This window comes from Tympanuchus pallidicinctus, unplaced genomic scaffold, assembly GCF_026119805.1.
Source record: "Tympanuchus pallidicinctus isolate F22 unplaced genomic scaffold, pur_lepc_1.0 scaffold7, whole genome shotgun sequence".
Taxonomy (NCBI): Eukaryota; Metazoa; Chordata; class Aves; order Galliformes; family Phasianidae; genus Tympanuchus; species Tympanuchus pallidicinctus.
Genome location: NW_026294791.1, coordinates 17,298,382 through 17,319,306, shown reverse-complemented (window position 1 = coordinate 17,319,306; position 20,925 = coordinate 17,298,382). Strand labels below are relative to the sequence as shown.

Here is a 20,925-nt window from a genome sequence, read left to right as displayed (position 1 = left end):
TGCTGATAGCTAATGACTCTAAAAATTGAGCATGTCATATGACTTATTTTCTCAGTGATATAGCTAGGTGGTTTGGACTTTAGTCTCTTGACATCATATAAAGGAAATAGGAAAAGAAATCTAAGTCATTTTTAAAAATGCACAAGAGAAAAAATGTGTCTTGGTGACTTTCATTATTTATTTTTCTTTATGGTAACTGTAGCATCCACATTTCTAGTTACTGAAACTGTACACACTGAAAATTTACCTAAGTAAATAAATACAAGTTACCCCCCCCCCCCCCCCTTATGAACTAGGGAGGAAGTGTCCTTCGTGAACAGGTTTTCATCCCCATGAAGTTTAATCATTATTCAGATTCCTGTTTTGTTGTGTATTTGCTTGTTCTTAATTGTGCTTCTGTGATATGTGTAAATGTAGCCTCCATAACTCAGATTTTTTATTTGCATCATAAAATGGTAAAGAATTTCTAATGCCAGTATTATAATTGAGCATTGTGTTTGAGAATATCATGCCTCATTTTTCTCCATGCTGCATCGTCAGTGGACTGCTATTGTCCATCCTGATTATTTCACTGTATCAATTAGGCAGCCAAGGAAGGAAGAAGAAAAACAGCTGATATAGATTAGGTGACCTGTTGCAGATCACAACACACAACTTTGACAGCATGAGAAGGAGGTACACAGCCAAACGTACCAAGTTTGGAGTCATCAGAAATGTAACCCTCATTTTTAGGAATAGGTGGAAGGTTTAAAATTGACTTGAATTTTGTTTTTATCCCATTTCTGCTTCTCTGCGTAAATAACCATTTCCAGCAGCTATTGTAAACCTCATTGAAATGTTTTTTAAAAAGTAATACTTTTTAATTATCATAGTAATTTTTTTAAGTGTTAAAAAAAAAAAAAAAAAAAAGCATAGGAAGAAAATCTCTGCAAGCACTGCTTTTCCTTCCTTAGAGCATAAGCACAAGTCAGATGGGGCATATGCTTTTCAGAGCATGTAACCTCCAAGTGTGGGCATGCTGGATACCAAAAAAAGAGCTGCTAGACTTTTTACAAGGAATAGATTTCTTTGCAGAAGAAAAGATTAGCAAAATCATCAAAACACCTGAAGAAAAATAAATTCAGAAATAAAGCAAATGGGGTGCAACTCTAGAAATGTCTGTAATTGTATAGAGTGTTTGCACATAAATACTTTAAAGGAGATATTTCCTCTTTCAGAACAGACAGAAGCTGCTGATTCCCTCTGCTTCCTTATTGCTGCTGCGGGTGCCCCAGGCTTTTTCCTCTAGTGCAGCTGTGCTCTGCTGAAATAAATGGCACTTCCTGGGGGCTGCATCTTTAGTTACTGGTACAAGAGTCACTATAATGTGCACTGAGATATTTCAATAACGCTTTCAAATGACTATTAAAACACAACTCTGAATAATAAAATCGCATGGTTGCAGACAGAGCTACCAGTGACACAGCTACCTACAAATTATTTCCTTCAAAGAGGAGCTAGTAGAAAAATTGTACGGCAGCATGGAAAAGCATAAAAGCCCAGATGCGCAGTGATGTGGTCTCACTGCTGGCTGCCTCTTCTTCCCAGCTCCCTCCCTCTTCTTTGTTTTGATTTACAGTCTTCAAAGTATGGAGTTCTCACAGCTCAGCTCATCTATTGCCTCTCATTAAGGGGAATAATCATTTGTGCCTAGCAGTATGAAGTCTGGAAAAGCAAATTCATAACATACCAATGTCTTCAAGCTGATCCAAGTTATTTCCTATACAAAGTGAAATGATACTGAAGAACTGTAGCAAAGAGTTTCCTTCTCTATCCTAACATCCAGCTGCAAATGGATCACACTGAAGTTGTTTTTGATGCAGCAGGTTGTTGGCTTCTCAGGGCTGGGACACACAGGGCTCATCTGCCAGGGGCTTTGCAGCAGCTGAGGCTGTTGATTTTAAAAGCATCTGGGAACACATTGCCTGGCTCTGAGCACTTTGTATGTCCAGTCGGATACCAGTGTATTAAGGCAGCAATATTATGAGTGGAGAGAAATGCACACCTCTTAGGGCAATTAAATAAGTCGTAAAGTTCTGATGGGTGCTTGGAAACAGTCCCACAGCAGCTAACACTGTCTGGCCCTGGGCTTTTTTCCTTATCATTTTTTATTTTACTTTTGCTAATTCTACCCTTAAATACATCTCACACTTTGTCACTTCTATTTTTTTTTAATCTGAGCAGCTAGGCTTGTCATCCTGGGTCCATGAAGGTAATGGAAGTGGTATCTATAATGTGAACAGGAAGATATAACACTTCAAACACCAGCGTATTTTCCAAGCAGACTCTATATTCACAAAATGTTAGAATTTAGGCTCTTTCCAATAACAACCAGGACCACCTCATTAAATGCCACGTTCTAGAACCATAGAATCACCAAGGTTGGAAAAGCCCTCTAAGATTATCCACTCCAACTGTCCACCTTGGAGACCCTTTCCCAGCCAGTCCTCTTCATCCAGCTGTCCCTTAAAGAGAAAGCAGATACAGGTCTTGTTTTTAAGTTATTTCCTCTCTGCATGAAAGTAATTTCTGTTTCACTCTTCACTATACGTTTCCCAGAGTATGTAATATCTGCTTAAGTATACCAAGACCACAGATTTGTACTGTGTTGTTTGTGTGGTTCGTAACATTTGCCCAATGGTTAAATCTTCTGAATTCTCTTTTTTTTTTTTTTGTAATAGGATTTCAGTCTCATCTTGCATTTTAGATAATTTATTTTATCATCAGAACTGTCAAAATTTGTACTAGGTACTTTGGCACTTTGCCTATTTAATGGCCAGTTTATTTAGGAACAATTCGAGTTATCTCCCATATATTTCTAGCATGTTTCAGACAACAATCTCCACACTATTTGAAAAATCAGTAATTGAAACATGAACTATGTGCTACTTTGATAGAAAGTATTTTCTGGTTTTGTTTTCTGCTTGGGGAGGAATCAAATTCCAGCTAGTGTGGTCATTTATTCTCCCTCCGTATTTTATTTCTGGTAGCTTGTTCTACGTAACTGAAGAGTGGTGTTAAAGCCTCATGAACACATCCAGATACCTTTACATGTACATGCTCTGCAGATTTGTAGAGTTACCAGAAGGAAATATTTTTAATTTAAAGGATTTAAATTTCTTTAAAGCTTGGATAGGATTTTGAAGTGTCAGAGAAGAAATGTCTGCATTTACCTTCAACTGATTCTATGCAATAGTAGAAGGAAATGATATTCATAAAGATGTCCGGAAAAAATAGTTTCTTTAATTCTTTAGTAGCTTAAATGCATCACTTAATTTCACCTGTCTCTGTGTATTTGTGCTTGTGAATACAGCAGGATTAACATGTTTGGGAAAGTTAAGAGCTGCTGTAAAAAAGACAGTGGATAGTTACTCAAATTCAGCATAATTGAGATTAGAGATGCAAACAACTGCTCTTGGTATTGATAGCTGTACCTGATGTTCTTTTGATGATTTGTGTCATTTTTGAAAATACATGATTTTCAAGATGAAGCCTTTTATTGAGCTGTCAAAATCTTACAGTTCAGATTTCAGAAATAATCAAATTACACCTTATATACTTAACTAAAGAGACCGAAGTGCTTTTCACATGCAGCATTGCACTCAGCACAAAAACAAATGCTAATGTGACTATCTGTACAGGACCAAACTTTAACTGAGATCTGGGGTGTTGCCATGGCAATTCCAATTGTTGGAAAAAAAAATCCCTTTCGTGCTTCATTCTGACATTATATTGCAAAATGATGATTATGAAGAAACACGCAACTCAAAAGGGGAAAATTCTCCTTTTGAAGACGCAAAACATACTTTCTATCCCATTTACTTTTTGTGAAACTCTAAGTATGTGCTCAGATTGCTATAAGCTGTTTTTTAAAGATTCACATACATTTTTGTTTTTCACAAATTGCCATAAAACATAAAACAGAATGTTATTCCTTCCAAATGTAATAATCTACAACATAGGAAACTCCAAGACATATATGTCATTTCCTATGCAAAATATCAATTTCTATTACGTTACACTGCAGACATGGACTTTTCTGTTACTGAACAATGCTGTCTGCATTAGCTGAAACGAATACGAAACTTGCCTATGTTATTTATCATCTATATAAAGTATAATCAGAATAGCTTGTAACAGTCAATAGATTAGTCATTTCTGTTTCTAGTTATAAAACTGTTTTTCTACCGATACGTCTCACTATGAGAAAATTGATATGGCTATTACCTATTCCTTGCTAAATCGATATAAAACAAGCTTTACATTAAAAATAAAAAAATAAAAACAAACAACCATACACACATGCACACGAAACCCAAAGCACAGGAATGCTTCAAAAGAGAAACAAATGAAAGGATACGGATAGGATTTGGTTTGCACTGCAGATCTGCACTGAAGTTTACTATGCATTCCTTTATGTGGGGAATGCATAAAATGGAAACATTTCCAGAAGAGAATTAATTCTTGCAGTGCTGCATTGCTGCTTTATAAATAAATCATTGTCCTTTCTCTATTGATCACTGGAACAATCCAGTCGAAGAATGCTGACTTAGTGAAGCCCTTATTGGTGTGTTGGATGGAGAGAAAAATCCTGGTAAGTGGACCCAGCAGTGGAGAAGAGGGAAAAGCCCACACTGGGTTGAGATCAGGTTTGATACATTAAACCTGGCCGTTGATTTATTTCTTACCTCCAAAAAACCTTGACAAAGAAGCTGATTTCTACCATGTCTTTCTTTCTTTCTTTCTTTTCATAATATCATTGATCAGGGGGAGTACTAAATACAACACTGGTTGCTATTGATTAATGCTGAAGATCTGTGTATAATATATTCTGAATTTTTTTTGTGGAACATAACAACACATTCCAAATGTAATCCAGACTTTTTATGATCTCAATAATATTTTTGTGTGGAGAAATAAGGGTTCAATTCTTTCAGGAAAATGTTAGGTTAGTTAGTAGACTCGTCTGGAAAAAAACAGTGCAAACTGCAAACTGAGGTGAAATCTGAATTTTGTTTGGTTATCTTAAAGATCACAGCTTGCCAGTCTGACAACTTTGTGATGTCAGATTGTCCTGATTTGTCAAGATCACTAGTATCAGGCCCCAAGGCTTTTCTGGGAGGAAGAATAACCTGTTACAGAAATAAGCTGAGAAATACTTTTTCTATGTGTCTGTATGTTATCAGTATTGCATTTTAAAGGTCTATAACTAACAGAACACAGCTTTTACCAAATCCTGTAGGAGGTGTCCCTTTCAAAACTACACTCACAATGTCATTTCATTATCCAGAAATTTTAGCAAGTTCTAGAATATACATTTCTTCTTTTTGATGCAGTGTGATCTACCAGTAGACATGGAACTATGTTGATGGCAGATTGTTCAGGGACATGGTGGTGCATAGGTTTTCAGGCGTGTTGTTATCACATTACTTTTTTCTGTTTCCCATCAGTTACAAAACACTTCCAGGATGCAGGTTTGTGAAATACAATTATTTATTCCGCTGTGTGTTTTGTCTCAAATGTGGCAATTGGAAGCAGCACATGCTAACAGCATCCTCCCCCAGTGCAGGCTGGCTGGGTGGTAAAAAACACAGTATTAGCAAGCTTTCTTGGATACAGCAGGGGCACACGGTGTCAAGCAGAAGAGCTCAATGTGAGGGACTGCAAACCTGAGCCAGGAGGTGAGCTGAACCCTTTGATGAGGGGTAGCTGGGGCATGCCAGGACCGCTCTCTGCTGTACACCCCCAGCTGGCCCCAAACTTCCCCAACCTGAGCAGTAAATCTGGAGCAAAAGGAGTTCAGAAAGCAAATCTGGAGGCAGAGGAACAAACCAAGCCTGCCTTGTTGCTGTCATGGCAGAAGCACCTGGCACAGCCCTTGCATTCAGTGATGGGTTAGCATAGGCGTGCCCTGCCTTTTCCCAGTGCCCAACTATTGGTCCTTCTGCGCCTCCTGTCAGCGTGCTGAGATACCTGCCACCATATTGGATGAAATAAGTGGTGATTTACTTAGCTATATGAAACAATGCAATCTTTTAAACAAACAGACGAGCACAGCATTGTTACCTATTTATTGACCGTTCCCATCTTCCAGCTGAAGCGGGGAGTCTGACCGCTGACCACTAGATGACACTGTTGTATAACGCCGTGCTCAGCATTAATGGCTTTAACAATAACTAATTTACTTAGGGAACACGTATGTGTATAATTAGGAGTCATCAATGTCTTTCTTTTAAAATAAAATAAGTTTACCATACCCAATTAGATATTTCTTAAAAGATGAATTTCATTCTAATTGAGTAAAGCTATGCTACTGGTTTAAAATATAGCAAAGGATGTATTTGTATCTACTTTCACAGTTTCCATGTATTTTTAGTTCTTGCAATAAATGGATCTGATTGCACCATTTAAATCGATGCTCTCTCAAACTGGTATGACATAAATGATTGTTCTGTCATTGGGATTTTACTGCCATTGTTTTCCGCGTGTGAGGTTTGTTAGTGATCTCTCTCTTAAATCTCATTCTGTCTTTCCCCCTCCTCCCGAGTGTGATCTTGAATCTGCATGTTCTTTCCATCAAGACTGAAGTAATCTATTTAAAGAGCCAACAACTGCCACCGTGCAGGACTAGAGCCTGGCCACAGGCTTCCAGGCAGCACCCGTCAGCAATCCCCGGCGAATGAATGAGCTCCAAAATGTCCGTTGTGTGAGGGGTTTCTTTAGACGCTCAGATTTCCTTTAGCTGAGTGTTGCCCATGGAAAATCTGGTTTGTACAGACATCAGACTAAATTCAGCCTAGGTGAAATGCAAATTTGGTGCTTTTCTATAGGAAAATTGCCTTTAAGCTTTTATGTGAACTCACAGTGCCACACCCAGTGCGGGCAAGGCTTACATCCCTGCCCAAGGAAATTTTAATGTCAGAATTTGCTTTACCAGGTGAGTTCTGAATATCCCCACCAAACGCCGTGTCACTGCCCATATTGGGGCTGTGCTCTCTTTACAGTTTCTTCAGGTCAGTAGGAGGTTTGATGCAGGTGATGTTCCCATCAGCCGTGGTGACTCCAGGCAGGGCACCATTGCTTTCGCCTTATGGCTGTTCCTGTCATTCCATTCCTGCGGCTGCTTGAGCAGAGCTTGTCTATTAAATCTTGATGGCATTTTTGAAATTAATTTTAATGATTTTCTGGAAAAAAAAAAAGCTACTCCCGCAACAAAATAATGACAAAGTCATCTTAGAATAATTTTCAGAAGGTGGTTTGTAACTACACAGTACCTCAGAAGTTTTGACTATTATCCTATTTGTGCAATGGTTTTTCTGCTATCTCTGTATCTCACATGCAAGATTAAGGGCTATTATATTAAGTCACATTTCTGTCTTATTTACTGAAGTGTTGTTTCGCTAAATAAGGCAGCAATGATTTGAGCTGGCTAAAAACCTGCTTGAAAATTATCTTTCAGCAAAAGGTTTTCAACAAGCTCTATTTTTGAAGCTAAAGTACTTGAATTCCCAATGACCAAATTCATTAAAATATAAATTAGCCTAAAGAAACAGATGAATTACAATGGAGTATTTGCATATCATATTTGATGTGAATGTAACAGTTTCTTCATGTAGACTAACAGCTACTACGATCTTCAGAGCCTCAGGGTTGAGTAAATGGCTACGGGGAGAATAAGGAAGGAAAGTGGACAAGGGTGGAAGCTATTTGTACTGAAGAATATTGCATAATTTTGCAGTCAGAATTAAAGCCTGTTTTAAAGCAGGTTCCTCAACTAAGGTGTATCTTATCTAATCAGTCAGCATCAGAAGTATATGCATGTCACAGTGTTCCAACACAGAAGGAAATTCAAGGAAATAAATGTCATGTTTTGATTGTATTTTCAGAATTGTAGGTAATTAGTGATTATTGCAAAACAGGAGAATGTGATCTGAGAAATAAAGGTGAAGAGCAATCAGGCTGGATGGAATTACAATGCCTTATCTCTGGGGAGGTAAATGATCCAATTGTGGTAAAGACCTTTGCATCTGCAAAAGGCAGGAATAGAAATTACTCATAAAGTTTGACCTGTTGTTCTGTAAGTAATATAGCAGGGACTCCAACAAAGAGTATCATGTCAGTTCTTTCTAATAAATGAGGCTGAACTGAAAGAGTGGCTTCTGTAGTTTCTCTGATCTGTACCAAATATCTGCTCTATGCCTTCATGTGTATTTCTGTGAATTGCTGATGCACTTGGCCAGTGAGTTTTCTGCGACTTCAAAGCCAAACCTTTCACTTTGCTTTGTATAAAACATGCCCAGAAGCTGGGCACTGAAAAAGAGTAAGTAGGGAGAAAAATATTGATTTTAGATGTTAGGATAATCTAACAAAAATGGTTCCACCTAAAAAAAGAAAAAAAAAAAAAAAAAAAGAAGAAAGAAAAAAAGAAAAAAGCCCATCTCTGCTTCATTTTGGATTTCTTAGCTTTGGTTTTGTGCCCAGAGTTTCAAGAGAACTCTTTTGTAGGGAAAGAACTAGCTCCATATAAATGCAAACAATAAATACGAATATTGCATCTATGACTTCTACACTGTACAGCAATACTGGAGAATACACTCTTAAAAGACACTTTTTCACATTGTTTTCTGTGAGAAAGGATGAAGAAGGGCATAGTTAGTCTTCAAGAATGACTGGCATCGCGTTCATCACTGGCATTTTGGAAGGGGTTTTGTCTGATGTGGTAGAGCACAAGCCTGATTAGCTCTAACATAATTACCTTTGTTAGCTTTTGTGATGTAACTCAATGTATGTCATTGTGCATCACTTTGATGAAATAATGTTGGGAAGAAAGCTGAAATTGCCAAGTAACCCCAGACATATGGTCCCCTTATAAAAAATGACTAAGGTATTTTGAAGCCTACAAGTCAATAGACCTTTATACTTCTAAATCATCTAGAATATCTTTGAAAATGCAACCTTTAATACAGTCCCAGCTTTCTAAACAGCTTGAGGAGTCATCCCAAAATTTCAAGATAAATTTAAAGTCAAGAAAAATGAGGAATGGCCGAGTTCATTCAAACTGAGAAATAATAAATCATAAGATGTGAAGAAGGGAAAGTTCCAGGTCTAAAGCTTTTCAAAACAATGTGATTTTAAAATTTTGTCATACGATTGTCATAGAGCAAGTCACACGAGCAACTTGAAACGTGTAAGTAATCTGATAGGTATTACTATTATTGCTCCTTAGGAAAGTGTTTCAACAATGAAGTGACTGGCAACCTTTTACATTTGTTGTCTAAAATACTTTCCACCATTTTCTTGATTTTGTCAAAGTTTTCATGGATGAAAGAATTCTTAATATTCAACTTTGCAGTATTTGAAACCAACTCAGATCATTTTATTAGAGATTTATAAATTTTATTTAAACCGAATCCAAGGAAATGGGGAAAAATATTGCAGATGAATAATTTTTTAGGGATTGGGAAGAAATAAAGAAGTGTTTGGTATCAGAGCATATAAATAGTTCTAGCTGACAGCAGAACAATAACTTCAGAAGATCACAGATTATTCTCAGCTTTTAATAAAAAAGAAACGAGATTTATTCAATTTGAAGATAAGAAATTATGGCTCAATTCTGCTCTTTAAGCATTTTCCCGATAATTTTAACTATTGATTTCAGTGTTTCTAGTCCCGATTTGCACTAATAAAAACGAGGTGCAAATGAGTGCTGATGAGTCTCTACTGAAGTTAAAGGAATAGTTTAAAATGTCTATGAATATTCATTACAATTCAGGAATGAACTCCAAATTGATCATGTCTATGACTTCTGGTGAATTTGCTGTCTGTGAGCATATAAGCACTTGAAATTAACTTTCATGAATATTTGCAAAGACAAATTTTCAATTAGACTTTTCAGATACAGAAAATAAATGCTTAGCAACAAATTCTTAGAATTGTGAGATTTGAATTTCACACCATGTTGCATATCTGAAGGACACAAGGAAGGTTTTGTCTGTGTGGAGACCATCGATGAACCCTTACTTTGTTAACTGTGGGAATCATCAAGGAGAAGAAACAAATGAGAACAACAAATGTAAGAAGATAAGAAACAGTGTGGATTTCTATTTCAGGATTTTCTTTTTTTAATGTATTGAACACTGTAGTTGAGCATGAGGTGAATCTTAGAATCTGGCTTCTCCTCATTTGTGCTGTCAGGAAATTGTCACTAGTATTTTCCATGACTACGTCCAGTCAAAATCATTTTAAGAAAGTTGTTGGGTGTTTTTAACTGCTTAAGACACAGGAGTCATGATAGAGTGGAGAGGCTGATTATTTGAAGTAGCTTAGAAAAAGCACTATGCATGTGATCGATTACTGTCATTTGACTCCAAAATGAGATCTGTGGTTTCTATAAGTTTCTTTTAACTTGTAAGAAGCTCTAAATCCAATAAGATGTTTATATAAAATAGTTTTTGTGGTATATCAAGTTTAAGCGTGATCTCGTGATCTTGAGTGTGTTGTGGCTTGCAGGATGACCTGCAAAAAATATTCATATTAAGGAGTACAATAGAAGGGACAGTTGAGGAATTCTTCTGTGACAAGGGGGAGAAACCTGTCAGTGTGTGAGTACGACAGGACGTGTCCTGTGTGGCACATTGATGTTTGTATCCCAGACACTAAGAGAGTATACCTGACCCCTCTGTGGGCTGGGTAGAACAGGTTAAGACCTGAACTGTGACATGTAAAGATTCCAGGAGCCTGCTGAGTTGCTGTAGGACCCTGAGCTGGCTCAGAGGAGGTGAACTGAAACACCCCAAGGAAGGAAGGAGCACTGCACAGGGTGAATAGCCTGGGCAAAATTTGCAGCAGTGCTGCTGATCTTGCCAGGGCAAGGAAGGGTGTTTGTTAATAACTGCAATCTATAATTTTGTTTTTGGTTTGGTTTTGTTTGCTTGCTTTTTAAATTTTTGTTTAGTTTTTATTTTTCTGAGTTTCACCAGTGTAGTGCATAAGAAGTTTGATATTATGAAAAAAAATTTCTCAGAGTATTAAGGAACAGGTTGCCCAGGATGGTGGAGTCACCATCCCTGGAGATTTTCAAGAAATGTGAAAATGTGGCACTGAGAGACATGGTTTAGCAGGGATGATGGGATCGGATGATGGTTGGGCTAGATGGTCGAGTGGTGTTTTCCAAATTTACTTAATGATTATGAGATTCTAAGAGCCTAGCCATTTATTTTGCTGGAACATGTCCTGATTTCATCTTTTATCCTGTCAAATGAAAAGCACATTCTCTGTGGCTGGTTTGGGTACTTTCCTACTTGGGGACTGAAGAACTGAAGTACTGTGTAGGGAGAGCACTGCTCCCACTCAGTTCTGGAGCCAGCTTGAGGGCAGGTGTTGGGTGGGCTGGGTCATCCCCTCAGCCGGCAAAGCCAGAGCCTCCAATGCACAGCGGGTGGGGGAAGGTTGTTTATGATGCATAAGGTACCCTAAGAGGGTCAGGCAGCTTGAAAGAAATCAGATCAGGTTTCTGAAACTCAGACAACTGAATTATTCAGCATGCTTCGCTTGCAAAGGTGCTGAGCACCTTGAATCCCATGTTTGAATAGTCTGCAAGCTAGAAAATTATTTATTGCAAGAAATTTGTGAGTAATTTGAAACTAGGAATTATCTGGGGAGGTTTCTAAGAGTTTTGTAGACAATTCATAAACAAGAAAATAAGAATGAATAAATTATTTTCATCTCTAGTTTTGATACTGAAGGAATTTAGCCCAAGTGCCTAGAAGGCATGCATGCAAAGGATAGGATTTCTTGTGTAAAAGCTATACAATGTGATAACATGGTTGTACTGCATATTCAGTTTTGATATGTAACCTTTTAAATAAATTGGAATACTCTCTGTGCCTATGCTGCCACACATCTAGGTATCATAAACAATAATTTTGTAAAGGTCACTTCTTCACTAAGCATTTAGAGCTCATGGTAAGAGCTGTGTAGGACTATTAAAAGGACCTTTTTGTTTTTATTTTTTGGAGGTCCTTGGTAGTTTTTCTGCTTTGAAGCTATATTCAGTATGGGTGCTTGGCAGTTCTTTGTGCCATGGGTCTGGTGGCCCTTACTGTGCAGCCCTGTGCTGTGTGTCTCTGTGCTGCCCAGTCTGTGCTGGCAGCAAGTGCCAGTGTTGGCCATACATACTAGGGACTGTGGTGCTGCAGGCCTTGGGTGGGCAGCGTCCTTTCTGCTATGCATAGGGAGTAATGTAGCATGATCCACATGGTGGTAGGCTGCTGACCTGTGTCAGTAACAAGAGGTAATGGCTTTAAGTTGCACATTTAAGGGGAGGTTTCACATTCACATCCTACATTGGATGGTAGGAAAAATTTCTTCTCAGAAATAGTGGTGGACTGTGGGAACAGGCTTCCCTGGAGGTTTTTAAGGCAAAGATGAGGCACAGAGAGCCATGGTTAGCGGTGAAGTGGTGATGAGCTGATGGCTGGACTAGGGGATCTTAGTGTCTCTCCAACTTTAATGATTCTGTGATTCTTTGAGTAGCATTTCAGAAAAAGCAACTATCTTGCCATGTTATCATAGTCGGGAACCTGGTCAATACAGGTGCCAACAGCAGTGTGGGAGGGCTGTGAGCCCAGGTGCTCTGCGAGCTCAGCCCAGCTGGGCAGTGCCTTGCTCAGCATTCCCTCCAGCTGCTGCTGCCACACAAGGTGCCAGTGAAGCTGTTGGTGAAACCAATTTATTTTGGCCCAGCCAAAGACTTATTTTGCTTGGTCTTGCTTAAATCCTGCAAAATATTTTGTCTCAGATGAGATTTTTGGAAGATTGTAGCTCATCTGACCAGCATTAAAAATAGCTATATCCACTGGTCTCTAGAAACAAAGGCATCCTGTTACACATACTCTTTAAGTAATACCTACTGGGATGTTCTTTCTTGTGATTGACAAGATGACCTAAATCAATATCCTTCTATTTCCAGACCTCTTATTTTAAGGAAATCCACAGCTGTCTTGCCAACAGCAAGTGCAGAGGAGAGGTGTTCCCTGCTGCAATGGCACGAGAGGACAACCTGAGCAGAGTATGTGGGTTCATGCAGAGCAGGTCCCTCTGGTAGCCACAAGCCTTTCAGGTGCTGCTGCTGCTGCAGAGGCTGCTTGCCCTGGGCCCGCTGGCTTCTGCTGCTGCTAACCATGCTGCCACAGTGTTTATTCAATACCTAGGAATTTTATTTAAAATTATTTCAGTTCTCTCTCAGCAAGAAGCCCATGAATGCATGATTCAAAGCTTTGATTTTTGCTTCTTTGGAAGGCCTGCGCCTAGCGTCAGTCTGTGATCTCACAGGAGGTTACATGCACACAACAACAAAGATGTATCAGCCCAAGTTTAAATTACCCCGGTGACTCTTCTGCTGGAAAATATCTTCACTGTTTGTGTGGGCAAGCTGCTCAAAATCAATACGTCCTAAATTTCAAGTACAAGTGAGGGCTTTTTGCTGCCCTCTCCTGTATGCCCATGCTGAAGCCTATCAATAGATTGTCTATTTTATGAGGTTCTTGATCTTATTTAAATTTTAATACATTTGTATGAGTGATTTTTGAAAAAAGACATATTTTCAATAACATTATAAAAATATGTACTCATAAATATGTTTTAACATTACCAAACTCAAATCTAAGTTTCTGTTTTTCTCACATTGCTCCACAAAATGGTTTCTTTGACTAGTAATTTTGTTTCTCTGTTAGCACTGACCTTCCCAATGACCCCTCACTGCTGAATCAAAAGGAATTTTGCTTGTGTAAGATACTAGGAAATTTTCTCAGGAAAGGGATAGTACTTAAGTCTCATACAAAGGAATAAAAGATGATATTTCCCTTGTGATTGATAAGCATCATTTTAAAGTTGAGCCTGCTTTGTGGAATGGTGAAAAATGGTTGCAGCAGTTAAAAAGAGGATCAACTATGTAGAAAATAAGAAAGAGTGTGAGTTGTAAGTGTGGAATATGAAATGATTTTTTAGACATCAAGTTAACAAATTAATTTGGCTGACATTGCCTTCAATTTACATAGAAACCATTTTTCATATTTTCTGGGTAGATCATTTTCTATGTTCTGCTGCGACTGGGGGAAAAAAAAAACCAAGCAGATGAGTCCTTTAAGGCAAGAGAAAGCATCCCAAAAGTCATTTTAACTCATTCCAAGAGCTGTTCAGCAGGCGGAGATTCAGTGAATGACAAAGGCGTGCACAGAGGGAAGCAGGGATGCCAGGTTAACAGCTGGTATCTGAAAAAGGCCAGTTTGCTGTTTCTGTTGGTACCTCTGCATGGAGGCTGGGGTAGACTGTGCTGATCAGGCCATGTTCCAGCAAGAAGGATGTTTCTGACAGGTTGCTGGTCTGGAATTCCTGGCTTGTGAGATCCCAAAGCAAAGCTGGAGTGTCCTTCCACACTGCCATTCACAGGTGGAAAGCCATTCCACTTGGACTCAGTGGGAATACCCCACCAAGGGAAGCTGTCCAGGACTTGTTTCAGTCCTACTCACATATTAGATGTTGCCATTAGGCTAGGTGGACATATGCCAGCCCATTTGAGTTCTCTCTCTTCTATCACAGAATTCTGAAGCAATTGTTTTAATTTATGTCTATTTGTTTCTCTAATTCTTTCTTAATGCCTCAAAGTTGAGCAGTTGGTGATAGGACAAAGTTACTCAGAATACCATGATTGCCCTTTTTATCTATGCAGGCATGTAATAATATAGGCTGAAAATGTAGGCAAGTTAACCCTTGCATGGTGACACTGGGCAACTAAAAGAAAACTGTAAACATGCCTGTTTACATAGTTAAGACCATAATTTAACTCAGTATTTTATGGACACAACATGGAGAGTGTTCACACATCCAAAAAAATAGCACATGCATGAGAGGGCTTAACAGATATTTCTGATTTGTTCCACAGTTTGCAAAACCACAAGCTCTGCTATTGTGATCTGTTTTGAAATTAAACAGTAGCAACAGGCCAATTCACATTGACTGCGGCTAGGAAAAATAAGGTGTTAGGAAGAGAGAAGCAATAAATAAATAAATAAATAATAGGTTGCCTATTCTTCTTTCTTTTAGCTCTGGCACAATTTGGCAGAGATATGGGGAAGGGGCTTTTCACCTCTTCAGGGAGAGACATAAACTTGGACCACACAGTCTCAAACTCTGCCAGCTTGTCATTCAGTTCATGCATTCAAGATGTTGCATATTAATAGCACTCCCTGATGGCTGGTGGATGTGGGTCTCTTCACCTATACAAAATAAGCCTCTTGGCACAAAAAAGTACAAAAGAGGCCCACATAGGAAAAGAAATGCACTAGAGAACTGCTTTGGAGAAACTCTGCACAGATGCTCATGTGCAGATGCATATTTCAGATGTTCTTTTTTCCTGATTAGCATGCAGCAAACTCACCTGTTTTGATGCCTAGAGGAGTCACAGCAGAAGTAGCGAAACACCTGTGTGAGTTCATTTTTTTTTCCCTATGAATATGATTTCCGTAGCATGCTTTTTCAATTGCCCTTGTGTGTAGCCACTAACATCCTTTTCAGTCTCCCTCTTGGATATGTGTGAGCTGTACAGGGTAGTACTTCAAGATGGAGACAAAGCACAGACAGTGTGAGGAGCTGCACATTGAGAAGGAGAAGGGAATGTGAACTGGTAGCACCAACTCTAATGGCATAGGAGCACTGGCGGCTCAGGCAGGATGAGTTCTGGCACAGCTGAGACAGGAGGATAAGCTGTCAGGAGCTGGGTAAAAATTTGGTACTCCTGATTTGCAAATGTTCAATTTACATGGGGCCTTACCTGAGGTGTGGTCATGAGATCCATGAACAAGAACCAGCCTGCTTCCCCCTGAGCCTGCAATGTGTGGGTGACAAGGAGCATCTGATCCTAATTCTCACACTGTACTCTGTGGGAAAATCCTATGTATGCCACAGAAAAAATAGACTCCTTTGTGCTCTGCTCCATCATAGTTCACTCCACTGGCAGAAAGCACAGCTCAATTCTATGTGTGTGTTTTGCAAAAAATGAGCCTCGGGTGGAGAAGGCGGAGGGAGGGTTACTTGTATGTGTGTGGGTATCTGGTGCAATCCACAGTGTGAGCCACGTTTTTCTGGCTATTTCAGCATATACTGAGAATGACACATGAACAGTCCGAGCTATTTTCAGAATTGACAGTTTTTCTTTTCACTCTGATAATTGCTTCTTTAATACAGTAAAGTATGCAAAGTGCTTCAATAAACTTTTAATTAGGAATGGGAGTAACGGTGAAACTAAGAGAAAGCTTTAGCCAAAGCTAGAGCTGACCTTGGCTCACACCTGTGTTGAGCTTGATTCACTTTTGAAAAGAAATCGCGTATCCTGGCATTTGTTGGTTTGTGGCAAGCAGGTGTCCTGAAGAAGGGCAAGAAATGTTGGTTTTGTGGTATTTTTGACTCAGGAAAGACCCAGCAGAAATCCTCGTTGGTGAGAGTCAGGAAATAAAGCAGCTTGGGTGTGTTTTGATCTCAGATGTCAAATACTTCTTTAAATCAAAATATTCAAAATATATGAGGTTTTTAAAAAGCTCTGAAATCTTCTCAGATCCGTACAGCTGAGAACAGATTACAAGCAGAATTCTCCGGATTAATCTGAGATGGATTTTGCTGCAGTGGCAGCTCTTCGACTGAAGCCTGCTGATTGACACCAAGAATGGGAATACACTGTGAAGGGGGGTCTCTATTTTCTCTTAATCTGTCTAAATCAATTAAGCGTTTGAGATGTGGTAGTGTATTTTCTGGGAACTTAATTTCTCATCCTGATGAGAAATGTAACCAATCCCTTTTGACTTTGCAAAGGAAAATGCATCCCACAGAGCTGCGTGCAGTGTATGTAGAAATATATGTTTAATGAAAAATGAGAAATTATGGATCAAATAACTATGTGGAAGCCACTCTCACAAACAATGAAGATCATACTGGATGAACTCCAAATATCATTACTATTGTTTAATATCAGCTCCAGTCCTGCATCTGCATAAGATAGTGTCAGAGATAATAATCTCACCAGACCGATATAAACTGCAAAACTGAAATTACCTTGCCCAATTACTTTGTTTTTTCTGGTGGTGTTAAATGACTGTTTTTGTCTGAATCATGCAAGAGAGCTGTGATTTTTACCTTTAAACTCCTCTGAAAATGCAGCAGTTTAGCATGAATGCCTATTTCTTTCCAGACTACGTTATGTGTGAGTTTGATAGGAGTCACCATGGTGAGGAAAGGAATAATGGATTTTCAGGTAAGACATCTTCATAATGAATTCACTCCTTACACCATGTTAACGCCCACACATGGAATTAAGGACCTCTGTAACACAATGCAACAATTTACTAGAAATCACAAAACACCAATAATAGAATTGGATTGAAATTGGCTGCCAAATCCTCTGTCTCTGATAAAAGAAGGATAGGTAAAGTTAAGCCAGCACTTTTTAACTCCTTCCTATAACTTACTGTGGGTCCACTGTGCATTTTCTAAATGAGAAAGGAGGAGATTGATTGCAGTGCTATGTATGCAACACAAAATGCATTTAAAAAAAAAAAAAAAAGTTTCAGGAACAGCAGTGAATATAAACTCAATTCAGATGGTATTTATTTAAATAATTACAGCAGTTCATTAACTTGGATAATCTCCTGATTTACGCAAGTGAAAAAAGGAAGAGTCAGGTTCCATATTGTATCTTTGGATTGATAAAAGTAAGCGAGCCTTTATGGAAGAAGCATGTGAATGAGGTTCCTCAGCTGACATTTTAGAGAAGCACAATCAAACATCAACATTTCACAAAGGACTCTTAAATCCTCAGACTGAATCTTGTCTGTTTTCACTAGTAGCAGAGTACCAAACTGTAAGCAGAACTGAGCAGGATCTGACTTTCCATCACAGACAGTTAATAATTAAATCAAACATTATATTCAACAATAGAACATATGCATCAGCTTCTTTCAAATTGCATTTCCTTCCTGTTAGATCCATTAGTGTAAACCAGACTGCCTTTAGAAAACCCCTTATTGCTGCTGTCTTTCAGCACAGTTCCTGAAATGGATAATGTGGTGCATATTATGGTCAATTACACAGAACTCCCTAGTGATAGGGTTTTAGAGTTTCAGAATAAAACAGCTGGAACTACAGGGCTGTAAACTAATCTGAAAAAGAGACAATAGTAAGACATTTGATGCACATTGTTAGAACATGGACAAAGACTAGATGTGAAATACTACCTATCACCATGCCTACTGTATCTCACAGCATCTTCTCTACAAAATGCCAGTTAACTCTTGAAAGCCAAGACAGTCAAAAGTGAAAGATTTTGCCATCAACAGATGTACACACAGCTCTGTGACCTAAACTAAGCAGAAACATTAAAGGAGGAACTTGATACAGACTCCTGTTTCTTTTAATATCAATGGAGTTTGAGTCAAACCCAGTACCCTATTCAAAAATGATAATTTGTTTGTGAATGCATAATAAATATATACTTACACATTCTAAAAAACTTTGTCCTTCTCTCTTTTATTAATTGGAGGAGCAATGAAAAGTGAGCATTTTGGATGCAAAAATTGCAAGTGGTTTTGGATATATCAAGCCTACTGTTAACAATATGCAGTGCTTGATCCTCCATCAATACAAACTGACAGAAGAGCTCCCATTAATTTTAGTAACACAGGAGCGAATGTTTAGAATAACATATGCATCATTTGGAAGCACAGTGACCATGATTACATGTGTAATCACAGTAATTGTGCACACAATTGCTGGTTGGGTATCTAAAACTGCTTTTCATAAATCAGTTTCTCTGCTTGCATGTATACTCACTGCAGCCAACTGTGCAAATACAGTGCAGCCCAGAGCATCCCTACCTTTGTGCTTGCCGCTGACGTGATACAGAAGAGGGCTCTATCTGTAGCTATGTGTATGTGGGATAGAGAAGCATATGTTTTTGTTGCAGTGGTGTGAACAATAAATAAGAAAGGAAGAAAAATTGTTGCAGTGTCTATTTGGGAAAGTAAAAGTGTGAAACTACTACAACTAATTTTTCAAAAGGACAGAGACTGATTTTCACCGGCTCCTTTCTTGCAAGCCTGCTTATCAGCAGGGTCCAGCAGGCATCAACATGTTCACATTTTGCAATGCTGTGGCAAAATAATCAAATTATTTAGAAAATAACAGCACCATACTGCAATAAAATAAAAAATAAGATATGAATTAAATAATAAAATAAGCGATGAATACAATTTTGCATTAAAAAAAATCAAATTTGCAATTTAGGCTGCTATGAATTTCTTACATCATGAAATGTGAAAATGAGATGTTCTTCCTAGCTACAGTTAAAAGATTTGCTCCTCTATACAGAAGATTGATTTTTATAGTCATAACAGTGGAAAAAAGCACATCCTTTGTAGACTTCCGGATTCATCCTTCTGCTCAGCAAAATGGTAAATTCTACACAAAACATTTTATTCTTCTGTCTCTTACAGTCATGGCTTCCTTCTTCCCCCGGAGAGCAATGAGTCTGTTTCCCTTTTTCAATAACAGCTTTATTACAGCATGTTAAAGGGAAACAAGAAGATGAACAGACCGGGCCTGGCTGTGCAGCGATCACTCTTCTGAGGAGCCTGTGTGAAGAGATGCTGGTCTGGGGAAAAGCAGAAGATATTTGCTTTATGTAAGTAAATGCGGGTGCAGAGTCCTATTGTCTCAGCATGAGTAAGCATTGAGCAGTTTTCTAAAACTTCATTGTAGTACTTGAATCCCTTCTTTATTCTTTACAGGCATTCTGCTGATAATCAAAGCAAATTTTTACTGTAATTTCATTAGAGTAGATGTGACGTAACCTCACTGAAGTCCAATCAGAGAGAATTTCAGCGCTGTACGTTGTTTATGGTCTGCAATATTGCAAATAGGAGTTTTGCATGTGGACTGAATTCAATATAAAGCATTAAACACTATCTCTTTTGTAATTAATGCAAGAGCTGTATGAAGTCTGCAAGCTAAGAAATCCCGCAAGTCCTGTAGAAAATGTTTGTTGTTTTTTTTGTGCAGATCTGAAGTATTATTCAAGTTCACTCCAGAAGACAAGAGAACTGTTGGTACATGATTTATATAAAGCTCTAAGACCTGGTGCTGAAGGAAACTTCTCTCAGAAGTGTGCGTTTATTGTTTGATACCTTTGGTGATATGTGATGCTTCATCTACCATCTCTGTAAGTGTGGTCTCACTTTCACTGTTATTGAAACGTGTATCAAGTGAAATGAAAACAGAAATTTGGGAAAGGATATAATTAACCTACCTGTGAACATTAACCTTAAATATTGTGCTAATTACCTCAATAATTTAATCACTGCAGATCTCAAACTCGTTTGTTAAATATTCAATTCTGCAAATTGTTTCTGATACAGAGGTGTGGGTAGCTTTCTGTGAATGTAACCTTCTATATAAAACTCCTTACAAAACCATTGTATATTTGCACTTCAGCAAAAAAATCCACCGTCAACAAGACTTTTAATGGCAATCACAGAAAACATTCCCTGGGGCAAAGAAATACAGTGCCCTACTACTCGTAAATCTAATGAGCGTGTTGTGTGCTGAGTAGGCCACAGCAAATTTGTCTGCACATCTTCAGGTTTGATTCCATGGTAGTCTAGACTGGAAAGTTTCTTTTGCCTTGTTTCTTTGGCTGTGGTGCAGTTGTGTGGTTGTTTCTTACCTGTATACCTGATTACTTGAGCAACTGACCACATTATGTCCTTGATCTTCATCTCTTCTCATCAAGTGAATATTTTGTGCTGCTTCTAGGCCATGGGGTCACCCCCAGCCACTGCCGCT

The 20,925-nt window shown here is 38.5% G+C and overlaps 1 protein-coding gene across 1 annotated transcript in view; it reads left to right on the top strand.

Moving 5' to 3' along the window:
* Positions 1-20,599, top strand: part of LOC128072690 (translation initiation factor IF-2-like) — a 33,661-nt gene extending 13,062 nt beyond the window's left edge. Inside the window, exons 2-4 of the mRNA XM_052666758.1 lie at positions 17,279-17,341; positions 19,636-19,765; positions 20,143-20,599. Of these exons, the coding sequence (XP_052522718.1) occupies positions 17,279-17,341; positions 19,636-19,765; positions 20,143-20,197 (248 nt within the window). The 3' untranslated portion in view covers positions 20,198-20,599. The remainder of the gene's footprint in view (positions 1-17,278; positions 17,342-19,635; positions 19,766-20,142) is intronic.
* Positions 20,600-20,925: the final 326 nt, after the last annotated feature.